General features: G+C 40.8%; 2 protein-coding genes across 3 annotated transcripts; both read left to right on the top strand.

The window, feature by feature from the left end:
- The first annotated feature begins 718 nt into the window (after window positions 1-718).
- On the top strand, window positions 719-3509 carry pigv (phosphatidylinositol glycan anchor biosynthesis, class V). Its single transcript, XM_061050903.1, has 3 exons — window positions 719-1081; window positions 1288-2454; window positions 2548-3509. Exons 1-3 carry the CDS (start codon window positions 1013-1015, stop codon window positions 2833-2835), a joined length of 1524 nt encoding a protein of 507 aa, XP_060906886.1. The 5' UTR covers window positions 719-1012; the 3' UTR covers window positions 2836-3509.
- A 3259-nt stretch (window positions 3510-6768) lies between these two features.
- zdhhc18a (zinc finger DHHC-type palmitoyltransferase 18a) lies at window positions 6769-13659 on the top strand. 2 transcript variants are annotated; one of them, XM_061050900.1, is made up of 10 exons: window positions 6769-7389; window positions 7536-7696; window positions 7978-8127; window positions 8628-8765; window positions 8860-8911; window positions 9492-9594; window positions 9683-9795; window positions 9935-10040; window positions 11114-11184; window positions 11836-11976. In XM_061050900.1, exons 1-9 carry the CDS (start codon window positions 7154-7156, stop codon window positions 11153-11155), a joined length of 1101 nt encoding a protein of 366 aa, XP_060906883.1. In that variant the 5' UTR covers window positions 6769-7153; the 3' UTR covers window positions 11156-11184; window positions 11836-11976. The 2 variants fall into 2 exon arrangements, with proteins under 2 accessions (XP_060906883.1, XP_060906882.1); XM_061050899.1 differs by lacking the exon at window positions 11114-11184 and having other exon boundaries at window positions 11836-13659.
- Window positions 13660-14159: the final 500 nt, after the last annotated feature.

Genomic DNA, 14159 nt, shown 5'->3' with positions numbered 1-14159 from the left:
GTAAGCTGTTTGATGGTTTTGTTCTTCTGGAATATTCTCCTCGTGGATGAACGACTCACAGAGTTGTTGTGAATTAATTCAACACTGGGTTCATACAAATGTGTTTTAAATGTGTATCTTAGTGCTCAGGAAACTTCTAACAAAAAAACTACAAAAGTCAATTCCATGGGACAAACAAATTGTCCCATGGAATTTACTGTTAGCAGTGGCTTACTACGTTTATAAAACATCTTACCAAGAGCTTCAGCAAACAGTGACTCTTTTTTTTACCAAATACAAGAGGCCACAACATAAGATTGTAAACTTCATTTGTCATAAACATTGAAAATGTGTGATTCTAAAACCCTTTGTAGGGTTCAAACAGAAATAGATGGATAAAAAACCAAGCCAGAAAAATGAATTATTAACATTTTAATTGAAATAAAGAAAGAAAAAGTCGATCTATTTAAAATTAAAAGTTAACTTATATTTTCTCAGCTGAATGAAGAACATGCACCAGTTAAAAACATGTCCACAAAGCAGTATGAAGCCCTACTTCTGGAGAACGTGATAACAATATAAAAGTGATCAAAGAAGACGACGCGGGGCTAAGGATAAAAGAAACTATAATTTCAGACAAATTTTAGATTTAAAAAAACATAAACAAACTAACAGAAAAGCTTTCTTTATTAGTGCTCGAGCTTTTATTTTGAAGTTAATTATTCGGTTACCCCGGAAGTGCAAGGTGCTATTCGAAACGAGTTAGGCTGCTGCAGGCTGAGGATGTGAGGACAAAGATTGCACCTGAGCGAAAACACACTCTGTCTGAAGATGACTGTAAACCTTATAGAAACAGTGTTTACGTCGAACGTGTAAATAAGGCGGAAGTCTCAGCGGGTCGTGTGCAGAATAGCATCTCCGAGCTACTTATGTGTAATGCTCAACATGACGAATCGAGCAGTGAGAGTCTCGTAGCAGCGACAATGCTCAGGCCTGTCAAAACCGGCTTGTTCAGATCTTGTCCGTCACATCAATGACTATGGATGTCAGAGCAGTTCTGGAGTTTGCAACAGTCACCAGATGTCTGTCGCTGTTTCTACAAGTAAGTTTAAGGCTTGTTAGATCTGAGGACATAGTTTTAACCTTTTACCCCCTGTTTGGTCTCCTTATATGTTTGTATGTGGTGGCAAATGAATAGATCTCAGGGGGAAACATACTACATGGTTTAGTAGGACATGGTGAAAGCAAAACTGTGTTGGAGAATCTTAAGGAATGTGAATTATAATTTTGTAAAACATTTCTCCTAAGGCTGTCTTGAACGCTGCCATCCCTGACCATGATGCTGATGCGTTCAGGCCCCCGCGGACAGAGGAGCCCCTCTACCTGGACTCGACCGTGGAGTGGTTGTTGGGGGGCCTCTCACACTGGGACGCAGAGCACTTCCTCTTCATCGCTGAGAGGGGATACCTTTACGAGCACAACTTTGCTTTCTTCCCCCTCTTCCCCGTGGTCCTGCGAGGCCTGGCCGACACACTCCTGTGGCCCATAAGCAGCTGGCTGAGCGTGCGGGGGCGTCTGTTGGTGGCAGTTGCTCTGGGCAACAGTGCCCTCTTCCTGCTGAGTGTGGTCGCCCTGCACGCGCTCAGCAGAATCGTTTTGCAGGACAAGCGTCTCGCTCTTCTCTCCAGCCTGCTCTACTGCATCACACCGGCCAACGTTTTCATGACCGCTGGATACTCGGAGAGCCTGTTTGCGGCGCTCACATTTGGCGGCCTGTTCCTCCTGGAGAAAGGATTCACTCTCCGAGCATGCCTGGCCCTCAGCATAGCCACCGCAGCACGATCCAATGGACTCGTTAACATAGGGTTTCTACTGTATGTTCCATCTCTGCACGCCATCTCCCAGATCCGTGTGTATCGCACAACAACAAAAGGCCATAGTAAAGTCTTCAGATATATTTGGGTCATTATCCGCCTCTTGCTAACCTCCCTCTTGGGAACCGCAATAATCGCCATTCCCTTCTGTGCTTTCCAGTACTACGGGTACAGGACGTTTTGCACGCCATCCGTCTCCCTGGAACGGATTCCCCCTCCTCTTTTGTCGCTCGCTGAACGAAAGGGCTACCGAGTCCCGGATGAAAACGGTCCACCACCACTCTGGTGCATGAGACCACTCCCACTGCTTTACTCTCACATCCAGGATGTGTACTGGGATGTGGGCTTCCTCCGCTACTTTGAGCTGAGGCAGATACCGAACTTTATCCTGGCTCTGCCGATGGCTAACCTCGGCATCATGGCAGCTTATGCATACTTTCAAGCGAACCCAGAGCTGTGTCTGAGGCTCGGACTTTGGGAGACAAGTGCAAATAAAGGACTTGACAAACCCACCCCGGGAATGTTCAACCCCCGAGTGTTTGTGTATGTCGTTCACTCAACAGTTCTTCTGGTGTTTGGAACTTTGTGCATGCATGTGCAGGTAAGTCAATCATCGAAATCACTTTCTCATGTACATTGATGTCTGTCTGGTTGTAATAAAAACAACTGTTATTTATTTGATCTACAATTTTAGGTTCTGACCAGATTCATGGCCTCCTCGTCTCCGGTGCCGTTCTGGATCAGTGCTCATCTGCTCCTCCTTAATGAACCTCTCCTTCATCGGAGGAAAACATCAAATCCCAATGTGCAGCTACAGACTCAATCCAGAAATGGATGCGATCACAAACCTCAAAACCCCATCATGGCTCTGCTGCCACACTTTACAACCTGTTCTCCTACCACGCAAAGCATCCTGGGATACTTCCTCTCTTACTGGCTGCTGGGCCTCGCTCTGCATTGTAACTTCTTGCCATGGACATAGTTTGTTACTCTGAGCTTTAAATGCAATGTTTATTTGATGGACTTGGCAGTATACCAAACTTTGAATGATAAGAAATGTTTTTTTTTTTTAAATACCAGTAATTGTAATATTTTCATTGCAATAGTATAACGCAGATTATTCCAGGTAAAAAAAAGGATTTGCCATTATTTATTCCTTTAGAATAAAAAGAAATAGCTTTTGCCACAATTTCCGTAAAAAAAGAATCAAAGTAGAGAAAAGTAACAATACTCCACCTCATTTTAAGAGTTTTTCGCCAAGTCCTGCATAGAAAGTATTCACTTAAATAAGGTTTTTTTTTGTATGCCAATTAATTCATGCGCTAGAAAACAAATTAGATTTACACATCTCTGTTTTAATGGTGTTTGCAACAGTCTAAGGACAATTTTATCCTAAGTCATTTTGCACTGCATGTCTGGAAAAATCATTCCAAGTTAGAGTTTTGGGACTTTAGGGAATGAATTAAAAAATAAACATTTTGTTGATGTTAAATCATCCTCTATGTAAGTTTACTTTAAATGTGGGGGAGGGGGGGCTTTTTTAGGCATAAATGTAAAACTGCTGTATTGTGTTTTGATGTACAGGATAATAACTGCCAAAGTTGCACTGGCAAGTTTAGCTTTGAATTTAAAGATTAAAGTAAATGTGAAAAACAATCCAGAGTTCATTCAAACATAAAAAGTTTTTTTGTTTTTTTTTACAGCAACTTATATGAACAGGTTTTCTTTGTCTTTTACCACACTGATGACATTTAATTCAAACCACTAGAGGTTGCTGTTGTTCATGAAACAATGAAATGCAACTCAAAACACTTTAATTAAATACAAATAAGATGATTGTAATGGTCATTTCAGCAATCTGCACTCAGTCCCTAAAACAAGCATACTTTAAAAAGGAAGAGACTGGAGGGGAAGGTGTTGGTGTAGAGGGAGAGGAGAAAGAGGGGAGCCAGTTCTGATGGTGTCACAGACATGTTTCAATGGCTATCTTCTGCCAGACAGGAAGTCAGCGATCCACCTGTAGATGGGAGTCAGGCACATTCAGCTGGGAGAGCTTGTCCTGTAGCAGAGCCGGGAGTATGTTGTTGAAAGTAGAGCTGAAATCCTCAAACTGGAGCCTGGAGAATATTCTTGCTGAGTCCAGACACTTCAGGGAGAAGTGGAGGGCCAGGTTGACAGGACTGTCTACAGACCGGTTGTCTCTGTAAGAAAACTGTATGTGGTCCAGGAGAGGGTCTGTGATGAGGTCTTTGAGGTGGTAAAAAAAACCCTCATTAACAAAGAGGTCAATGAAAAACCTTGTAGGTCACCAGCGAGATGTTTGTAAAGACTGAGAGATGATGATACGTCACAACGGGGCAGTTAGTTCCGTTTCAGTGGGGACCCTAAAAGCTTCTTAGTAAATGTCTCAAAATGTATTTTCAGTTTGTCATGTAGCTAATAACGTATTTATAAGTACTGCCCAAAATATCCACTGTATCCATCTGGTTTATTTTTATGATACAGTTGGTGGGCCAAATCATCGAGACTAATTATTTCTGAACATGCCAACATTGATAAGTGAAACAGCAGGGGAGTGCAATAAATTGCTGCTGAAAATTCTGAATAATAAGATGTGCATAACAACATGCTTAGCTGATTTGAGAGAAGAAAAAGGAAGGAGGAACAGAGAGAAAGAGGGAGAAACAAAGATGAGATCCAGATTCGAAAGGGGAAAGTGGTAGCATTAAACCAAATACTGTGGGTTCCCCCATAATCCCTCTCAACTTTGTCAGGAGGCCGCGTCATGGAGGAGGGAAGTAGAGGTGCAGGGGTTGCTGCAGACACAATTAACACCATCAGCTTACTGAAACATGTCAACTTATGTTTACCTCTTTTAATTGGGATATGTTGATGACGTTTTTGTGACTATTTTTTGTCCGTTTACTGTCGTCTGTAACTTGTTTGGCTTCCTGCAGAGCGATACAATATACCACAGATTGAGGTTTATCCATCATTGCAAAGTGAGAACATAGAAAAGACGTATAGGCTAATGGTATCAACATAGAAATATGAATCTTTCCATTATTCTCAATGGCTCTTTATATAATAATGTGTTTTATATTATAATAAATTATGTTTATTCCTAAATGAGGTTTATCTTTACAGCTGGTAAAGGTGTTAATTATTTGAAACTGCTGAGTAGCTTATGTACTTTTCTGCCTTTATTTAGAGATAGCACAGTGGATAGAGTCAGAAATCTGGGGGAGAGAGTGTAGGGAATAATATGCAGGATAGAGCCACAGGTTGGATTTGAACCCGGGCCGCTTGGAGGACTACAGCCTCTATACATGGAGCTTACCACTACGATATTGCCACCTCAGCCCTATAAATTCTTATCTCAACGTTCTTATCTCACTTAATATTTTGTACTTTTTATTTAAAAAAATAAAATAATGTTATTGAATAAGTTAAGAAAACATTACATTATGTCCATAGTAGAAAGTTGAGCAGAGCTATAAACTAGCAGAAGATGGACGTACTAAAATAAATAAATTGTAACTCAAAAATGTATTCATGTAAGCCTACTGCAACATGGAAGTGTACTTATTTACTTCAACCACACATAGACTTTTTCAAAGCTTTGTTCCCTCCTTAAATGACCAATAAAGACCAATGAAGTAATGATGTGATGGTGATGTCATCAGGCAGGTACATGATGATGATGATGATGATGAAGAAACCACTATACTATTTAAGATTCGGTGAATTAGCATTTGTGTAGAAGAATAAAAGCTACCTAAACACATTTTTAGTAAGAAGGATCCTGCGAGGAATTTAACATTATTTAGAAAAAGTTTTCTCAGACTTCCAGACACAATGAACACATAATATCCTAATGTCTTTGAATAAAGATCAAAATGCTGAAAAAAAAACTTAAACTGTGACTTCACAGATTTTGATTTACACTAGCTCCCTGTAGATTAATGCTGTTCTCAAATGAGGAGTCTCTCCAACCTCCTCATACTGTTATAAGGATTTCATCAAATTAAAGATAGGCCTATCTTAAAATGAATCTTAACATGAAGAAACAGGTTATGGTGTTTACACATGCTGTAAGTGTTCTTAATGTGAATATGTTTTAACACTTCTTCTTAGTGAGACTACAGTTCTGAAGATAATATACATACAACTCCCCTGTCACAAAGACAGATACAAGAAATCTTTCTTATCGAAGGCCATAACTCTGTACAACAGCTCACTTCATGCGAGCAGAGAACTGTCATCATGATAATATCTGTCTCTCCTTACTCTAATCTGTTCTGCACATGTTAAATTTACAAATTATCCCTGCACTCATGGTCACTTCATTTGGCTGTCTACTCGCCGTTATATTGTATAGTTTCTGCTGATAATATGTCTACACTCCTGCACTTTAACTTATGTCAATACTGTCCATTTACTACTCTGTTTTTGCACATTTTCATTTAATCTTCCATATTTAATCTTCCTATTTAAGACTAGTAATGCTTAGTTAAATCCTGGTTGTATATATTCACATTCTTAGTTTTTAAATTTTTTGTGCTTATTTACTTTGTATTTAATATTATATTGTGTTTAGATTTGCTAACATTGTGTTTTTTTACTCATTGTGTGTTTGGACAACCTGCTGCTGTAACGCCACAATTTCCCAGTTTGGGATCAATAAAGTAATTCTATTATATTCTATTCTATATGATATCTGATGCGCGTGTGTTTGCTTTACATGTTAAAGCTTTCAATATGCCATCAGAGACGGATCATAAGTTAACAGAGGCTGGAAAATGAATCGATCTACAAATCATATTCTCGCATACCGGAAGTGTTTGAGCCGTGTCAAGTCAGCGGTGAGTCCTCGGTGTGTACGTCAGCATCTACGTCACTACGTACAGGCTGACTGTAATTATAAAAAAAAGAAATGTGTGAGTCGCCGCAAGAAGCTTGAGCAGAAGCCCGTTTACTGGAGTAATTCTGTGATAAAAGACTAGTTTATAATCTAGTATTAAGAATGGCTTTGGTTTAACTACCAAACATGGTAGTTAGCCTCGAACTAATTCATCTTGTGAAAGTCTGCAGCGGACAGGAATGGGTTTGTTTGTGCGCTAGCTAGCGAGCTAGCGTTAGCATTCAGAATGGGCATCTGAACGCTAACCGAACAAGCAAAAATCTCAGTGTACAATGACTGAATCTTGAGAGTGCTTTCCCCTGGACAACGTGTCGACAAAGGAGAGTTTCTTTTGTGCCTTTTTGCTTACCTCGGGAGGCGTGTGGATATTGTTTACATGATGAAGAACTGCGAGTATCAGCAGATCGACCCTCGGGCTCTGTCGGTGTTGCCCTCGTCGGCTCAGAACCACAACGAGAAGAAAGTGCAGCGTCCCCGGAGGAAGTGGGAAGTGTTCCCGGGGAAAAACAGGTTTTTCTGCGATGGACGGATCATCCTGGCCAGACAAAGCGGCATCCTTCCTCTGACCCTGGGCCTTATTGTTGTCACATGTGGCCTTTTCTTTGCATTCGAGTGAGTACCTGGACATTTCCTTAAATGCTTTCTAGTAAAATCCTACATGCTTTGTAGATTCATAATGATTATTTTGTTAGCAGTGTTCAATTGCATTCTATCTTTTGGGATTAAAGGTGGGTGGTCTTTTTTTTTTCCCTTGACAGTTGCCCATTTCTGGTGAAGCATCTGACCGTCTTCATACCTGTGATAGGTGGGGTACTTTTTCTATTTGTGGTCTTGTCCCTGCTGAGAACCAGCTTTACAGATCCAGGCATCCTACCAAGGGCGACCCCAGATGAAGCAGCAGACATAGAGAAGCAGATCGGTAAGTCAAACCATGGACATGCACGCACACTCGCTGTGGGCCAGATGGGGTGAAAGAGCTTTGCCATATGGGGGGGATATGTGAGGGCCATGTTGTTGTTGAACTGCAGACAAAGACCTAAGCAGCTTATTTTCTATGATAGGCGAAGACTGCAAGAGATGGACCTATATTTTTTTTAGTGTTTATTATTTCCTCATTGTGTTACTTAAGGGTTTGTAGGGTGGGGCTGTTTTGATAGTGAAGTCTCAGTGAGCCTGCGTCATGTGCTTCTCTATTTTAAGATACCTCAGGATCCTCTACGTATCGCCCCCCTCCGCGGACCAAGGAGATCCTCATCAACCAGCAGGTGGTAAAGCTCAAATACTGCTTCACTTGTAAAACGTTTCGCCCCCCTCGGACCTCCCACTGCAGCCTGTGTGACAACTGTGTGGGTAAGGATTTTGTAAGACGTAAACACTTCACCCACCTGCACTAATTCTGAGCATCTTCAAACGACAAGAAGAACTGCATGCATTGCTTAGCTGGGGAACTTTTGTTAGTTTGCTTCATGTGTAGCAGGATGGAGGTAGTTCACCATAAAGAGAGGGTCTGTACAAGCTTTTGCAGCCATAGACTGTGTCTCCCTTGGGCAAATGTAAAGTTCTGTAGTAATACAAGATATAGATTTAGATTAGTTCAAGTCTCTATCCAAAAATCCTCAAAGGAACCCACAATAAACTTTTTAATTTCACACAACCAAGAGTGTGAGATCTAGCTCACCTGTTACTACACTGGAATTAAATAATTGAATAAAGCCAGGATTGTTCATGGACACCTGACTCCTGTCTACAACAGATGTTTAACAAACAACAAGTTGGGTATTAAGTCTTTTTTGTTCTTTAGAAGGTGTGTCTAATTGCTGGTATGTGTGCGTTTTTTTTAAATTCCCCAGAACGATTCGATCACCACTGTCCATGGGTGGGGAACTGTGTGGGCAAACGCAATTACCGCTTTTTCTACAGCTTCATCATCTCCCTGTCTTTTCTGACATCTTTTATATTTGGCTGTGTCATCACACACATCACCCTGCGTAAGTATTCCTACTTTGTATAAAGATGATCACACTTAAAACTCTTGTTTTAGATTTCCATGTTTATGATTTTTTTTGTTTGTTTCCTCTCCAGGAACTCAAGCAGGCAAAAGCATTGTTCAAGCCATCCAGGAGAGCCCTGCCAGATATCCTTATTTTTTTAAGTATAACATAATCAACCTGTGTATGAGAACAGTTTGTTTTGTCTTGCTACTTTATAGTGCCAAGAAGTAACACAAGTAACACTATTGACACTGCAATTCTGGTTGCTGCTCTTCAGCGTAAGCTCGTGCTTAATAGGATCAGAGAGTTAGCATTAGCAAAGCGGTGTTTTCAGGCTGACGACTTCCCAGTAGGAGGTTTGCTGCCTCATGTCCCGGTGAGATGATGTCAGTGGCTAGACAAATATAGACTGCATGACTACTGAGTGGCTCCTTTGGATATTTAGACAGGGTGTGAGTTAATTTACTCATGGTACGCATAATGTGCATGACATCACAGTTTATGGTTTCGGTACATGTCTGTGTCGTTCAGGATTCTTCACGTGTTGCTTGTTTGCAGCCATTTTGACCTCAAATTTAAAAAAAAAAAAAAAAAAAAGGTTAACGATTTATTGACTTTTCTGTAATTGCTGCTGCACACGCATATGTTGTCTTAGAATTTTATGATCAGTTTTGATTGCGTTCTGCTGGTTATACCATCATGCCTTAACTCGTCCTTTTGCACTGTGGTGGAGTTGGTGATTTGTTTCTTCTCCATCTGGTCTATTTTGGGCCTCTCAGGCTTCCATACTTACTTGATAGCCTCCAACCTCACAACAAATGAAGATGTAAGTATTCATATTTGAAATATATTTGAAAGTTCAAAATAAGCTGTACCCACTCACTGATAGCTTACTTTATGTACGTGCTGTGCAGATAAAGGGCTCCTGGTCAAGTAAACGGGGTGCAGAGGATTCTGGGAACCCGTACACTTACAACAGTATAATCACAAACTGTTGTGCAACATTATGTGGACCCATGTCCCCAAGGTCAGTAGAGATCTCCCTCCCTTATATCTGTGATTGTGTATGTTTAACCAGACTTATCTTTAATTGACATGATTAACATTTCAAAATAAAAGCATCAGTTACAGCGTGCTTTAACGTTATCCTGTGTTCTGTTCTCCAGTTTGATCGACAGACGGGGTTTCCTTCCTCCTGACGAAGCGATCCCCGTCGTTTCAGCCTCAGAGATCGAGCTGCCTCCCTTCACAGCCAAGAACGACTCACACATGGTAGGATGAAGCAGCTTGTGCTCCCTCCTGAGTCGTGACTGTCCAATAGCTCCAGAGTTGTTGTTGTTGTTAGCCCCCCTCCCCCTCCCCCTCCCCCCCGTGTGCCTTATCCTCTGTTTGTATGTGTCCACACCGTCATCCTCCAGACCTCCAGCTTCAGCCACTCAAGCAGAGCAAACATGCAGTACTTTGACTCTGTGTCCAGTGTTATGAAAGATTGATCTTGAATAATGAATGTCATATAAGGTAATCCTGAGTGGGCTGGAGTAAAATGACCAGGAGTCAGCTTGTGGTCCCTTGGAACTGACACACAACATAAAGCACAGAAGTAATTGCTAATTTAAGAGCTGGCATTTAACAGAAACCTTAACTGAAGAGTGAATGAATCATAACAAAGCCTGCTGGAATAAAACTTCTGTGTAGTTTGTTCTTCGAGCGAGAGAAGCAACATGTCCTGGAAACCACCTGTAGCACCATTGAGCTGTTTGAATAAAACCTATATGTTCGAGTGTTGCTGAGTTAGCCTGTCACTCTGCTGCAGATGTATTACAGTAATCCGGTGTCGTGGGACACTAAACATGTTACATCGTTACACTTATTGTTGATTGTGTTTGCCTTCACATTTAGGTTGTTGTTCCTACCTCCTTGTTCATGTACCACTGGGTTTGCTTGTGTTTTTGAGTGGATATGTGTGAACACAGAGAACTGGTTTTCTGCTTTGTATTTTATGTGTCAGCACTTTATCAGATCATGTCACACGCCTTCAATAACTGGTTTATTTTTTAACTATTCTGTTTTATTTTCTAAAAAAAAGAAACCTCTACATATTTACCTTAAAGTTGTTCCTCTATATTTTAAATAAACACTATTTTTGTATTTTGGTGTCTGTTTTGAGTCTGCTTCAGCGTTCATCTTTCCAGACTTTAAGCTGTTTTTATGATTTATTTTATGTTAATTCAGTGGGGTAAAATGAAGAGTCTAAATGGGTTTATCTGTTTCATGTGCCTTTACTTTAACCCCAGGAAGAATGATCTGACTTTCAGTGTTTTATTGTATCCATCCCACCATGCCAGGAGGAGAACTGTCAGGATTTTGCTTTTTCCTGCACAGCCTGAAGGGCGTTGCTGCATGTAGACGGTTGATGGTAAGAGTAGGGTTGAGTATTAAACCAATCTCAACATTGCTTCAAAGCCCACTCACTGTGTCTCTTTCATAACATACATTGTGTGGAATCATACTCATCTCAACCATTATTTTTTATTAAGATATTGCTTTGTATTCCTGTAACTTCTAATATGACTAAGTCCAGGCAGATCTTGTGAATGTGCATGCTTCACTACCATTCATTGTCTTCTCACTAACATTCACTCTCACTCGGCAAGGGATGGATCTGTTGTTTGAAGGCTGACGATCTTACTCTTGACTTCTCTGTAGTTGCACAGGATGTTTTCTTGAATCATGTGTGGGTTGTTTTTGTGCATGCATGGTGATGTGTAAGCAAGAAAAGATCCTGCACTGTAACTCCACTTCTGCCTTTTATCAGAGCTAGAAGAAACGAGAAGAAGCGGCTTACTTCATTGTCTGTATCTATCTCCCTTCTTACATGCTTCTCCATTCGAATCCACACCGTCATCAGTGCTTTCATTGCTTTCACTGTGCTTGATGAGCTCTAAACTAACCATTTTAACTGTTTCAATGCATTTTGTCCTATTTGGCCTTCATTAACACAACCTGATGATGCAGATGAGTTTTCCCCTTTTTCCTTGACTTCTCAGTTTTTATCCTCCTCACACAGTGCACTCAGAGCACCAAGGACATGCTGGAGAGGGTGGTCAACTCCTTCGACTCCCACAGCCTGTGTCCTCCTGGGCCACCAAAGACCAGTCCTCTCAGTGTGGAGGTCTCCAGCGCCACAGCACCTTCAGCAGAAGCTTCACCATTGGCCGGCTGCTCAAGACAGCAGGACGGCCAGCCTGTGGCTGCTCCCTGCCCACCGTTCAGTAGAAGCAGCAAGAGGGACTCGCTGCACTCCATTAACCCGGCCTTCCGACTGGCTTCTCCCTCCCCGTCAATGACTCGCACCACTTTAATTCTGGGCGATGCACCGGACCTTGGCTTTATCCCACTTCCCTGAGTTTTAAAGAACCCGAGGTGTTGCTGAACCTGTTGCTGCTCTGCATCTCTGCCAGTGTTTCCTGCTATACAAACTTTTTCATAGTGGTGGTCATGCTGTGTATTTCATTTGGTATCTCAAGATGTCACTCTGAGTTAAATTAGCATTACCTGAAGGGTCTTTATGTTCTGTGAGTGTTAGCAGCCCTGTCATTCACTATTTTTTTTTACTGTTTGTTGCCTCCACAATGGAGGTATATCTTAGTAATACTTTGAAGCACAATATAGAGATATTTTTTTAACACCTTTTTACAAAAATGCCCACAAACATGCCTCCACACCTTCCACAGAACACAAAGCCATACATCACAGCTACAGTGTTTCATCAGTTCTTGATCATATCTTTATGTAAACGGGTCTGTTGATACTCAAAATAATAAAAGTGTGGATGCAAGAGGAACAGAAGCAAAAGTAAAGATTTACTGAAGCTGCATGCTTAGATAGGGAGTCAGCTTAGGACTTAGTCTTATGTCATGACCTGTCACATCATCCCGGTTTGATCATATGGATCCAGCATGATGGTGTTGAGATGACAGCAATTAGAGTTGGAATAGGGACAACATGTTGTTGGTTTTATTTTTCATGTACACATACGGAGGTTTCTGCTGTAAAATCTGTAAACAGTTCTGAGTGACTTGAACACCTGATGAACTCTGAGACTAAATGGTAAATTTCTTTATGTGTGGACCATCACTTTAGGAGACTTCACATAAGGAGAAGAGGCTGAATGAGTGCGGCACAGCTTTTTCATGTATGACTGAATAGTAATCGTCGGAAATGTGTAGCCTTAGTTTCCACACATTCGATCACATCTACTTTGTCGCTTTGTCATATACATTATACCAAATTCAAATTAGCTTCTGCCAAGCACAGTTTTGGATTGAAGTATTAATAACTGGGGTGCTTTCATCTGTGGGATTATCTGTTTTTTTGACTGTATGCTGCCTGTCACTTGTGTGTTGGTGGTTACATTATAGGCTGAAGGTATGGACTGTGTAAGTCAGGGTTATGTAGGAATGTTGATTATGAGGCCAGTTTAAGTGCAGGACAAGCTGTCATTTTCATAGCTGTGACCTTTTCCTGTTGCACCTGAAACATAACCCTCCAACTGAGAGTAGAAGGCAGGAGTGAGGCTGTGCCACTAGGGGGCAGCATGTAAATAAAGATGGTATGCTATAGTCAGAACATAATTCAGTTTAACCATAAAAGAAAGGCCTTTTTCATGTTTTTATTTCTTTTTCTTATTGAGCATTACATCTGTACATAGGATGGATCTGTGAAAATACTTTTTCCATAGTCACTGGTAGCTTATTTATCAGTTTGCATCATAACCCTTAGGTTGTGTAATATTACAAGCAGTGCTTGTATGAACAAACTTGTTTGAATTTTGTAGGATGTAACAGTGGAACTGTAACATTTGGTCAATAAAAATATCAGCTTCGTTGAATTTCTTTTTGATTCTTTTTTATATTTGAATATTTATCGTCTTCCCATACCAGGGCATTCAAATGAGCTCGTCAACTCTGAACAGATTCATGTCAAACTATGATATAGCACACAGTGAAAATCAGCAACATAGTTGAGGTCATCTATTTGGACAACTCCTTCATGGAAACAATGAAGAGATGCTTGTGACCACATGTGCTCAGACAGGCTACAACACTGCAATGTGTGTGTGAGTGATGTGGAGGGGGTTGGAATTAAATGTGGAGAAGATAAATAGTGGTAGCTAATAAACCAAGTGCCTTTTCACAAACAGGCCATGTAATGTATACAAAAGCATAGTACACAGAGAGCAAGGTTTTTTTTTTTTTTTTTTAATCACTATCTGTGTTGTCCTCTCTTCATCTTGCTGGAGTCTGACTCCTATTTAATCAAACAAGTCTTTTGGACTTTAGCTCAAAGATTTTTTTCCACCTTGTTAATAGCCATTTAAAACAAGAATCC

The sequence above is a fragment of the Labrus mixtus genome, chromosome 11, assembly GCF_963584025.1.
Source record: "Labrus mixtus chromosome 11, fLabMix1.1, whole genome shotgun sequence".
NCBI classification, from domain to species: Eukaryota; Metazoa; Chordata; class Actinopteri; order Labriformes; family Labridae; genus Labrus; species Labrus mixtus.
Note: the sequence above shows the minus strand (reverse complement) of the source record. Positions and strands in the feature narration are given on the sequence as shown.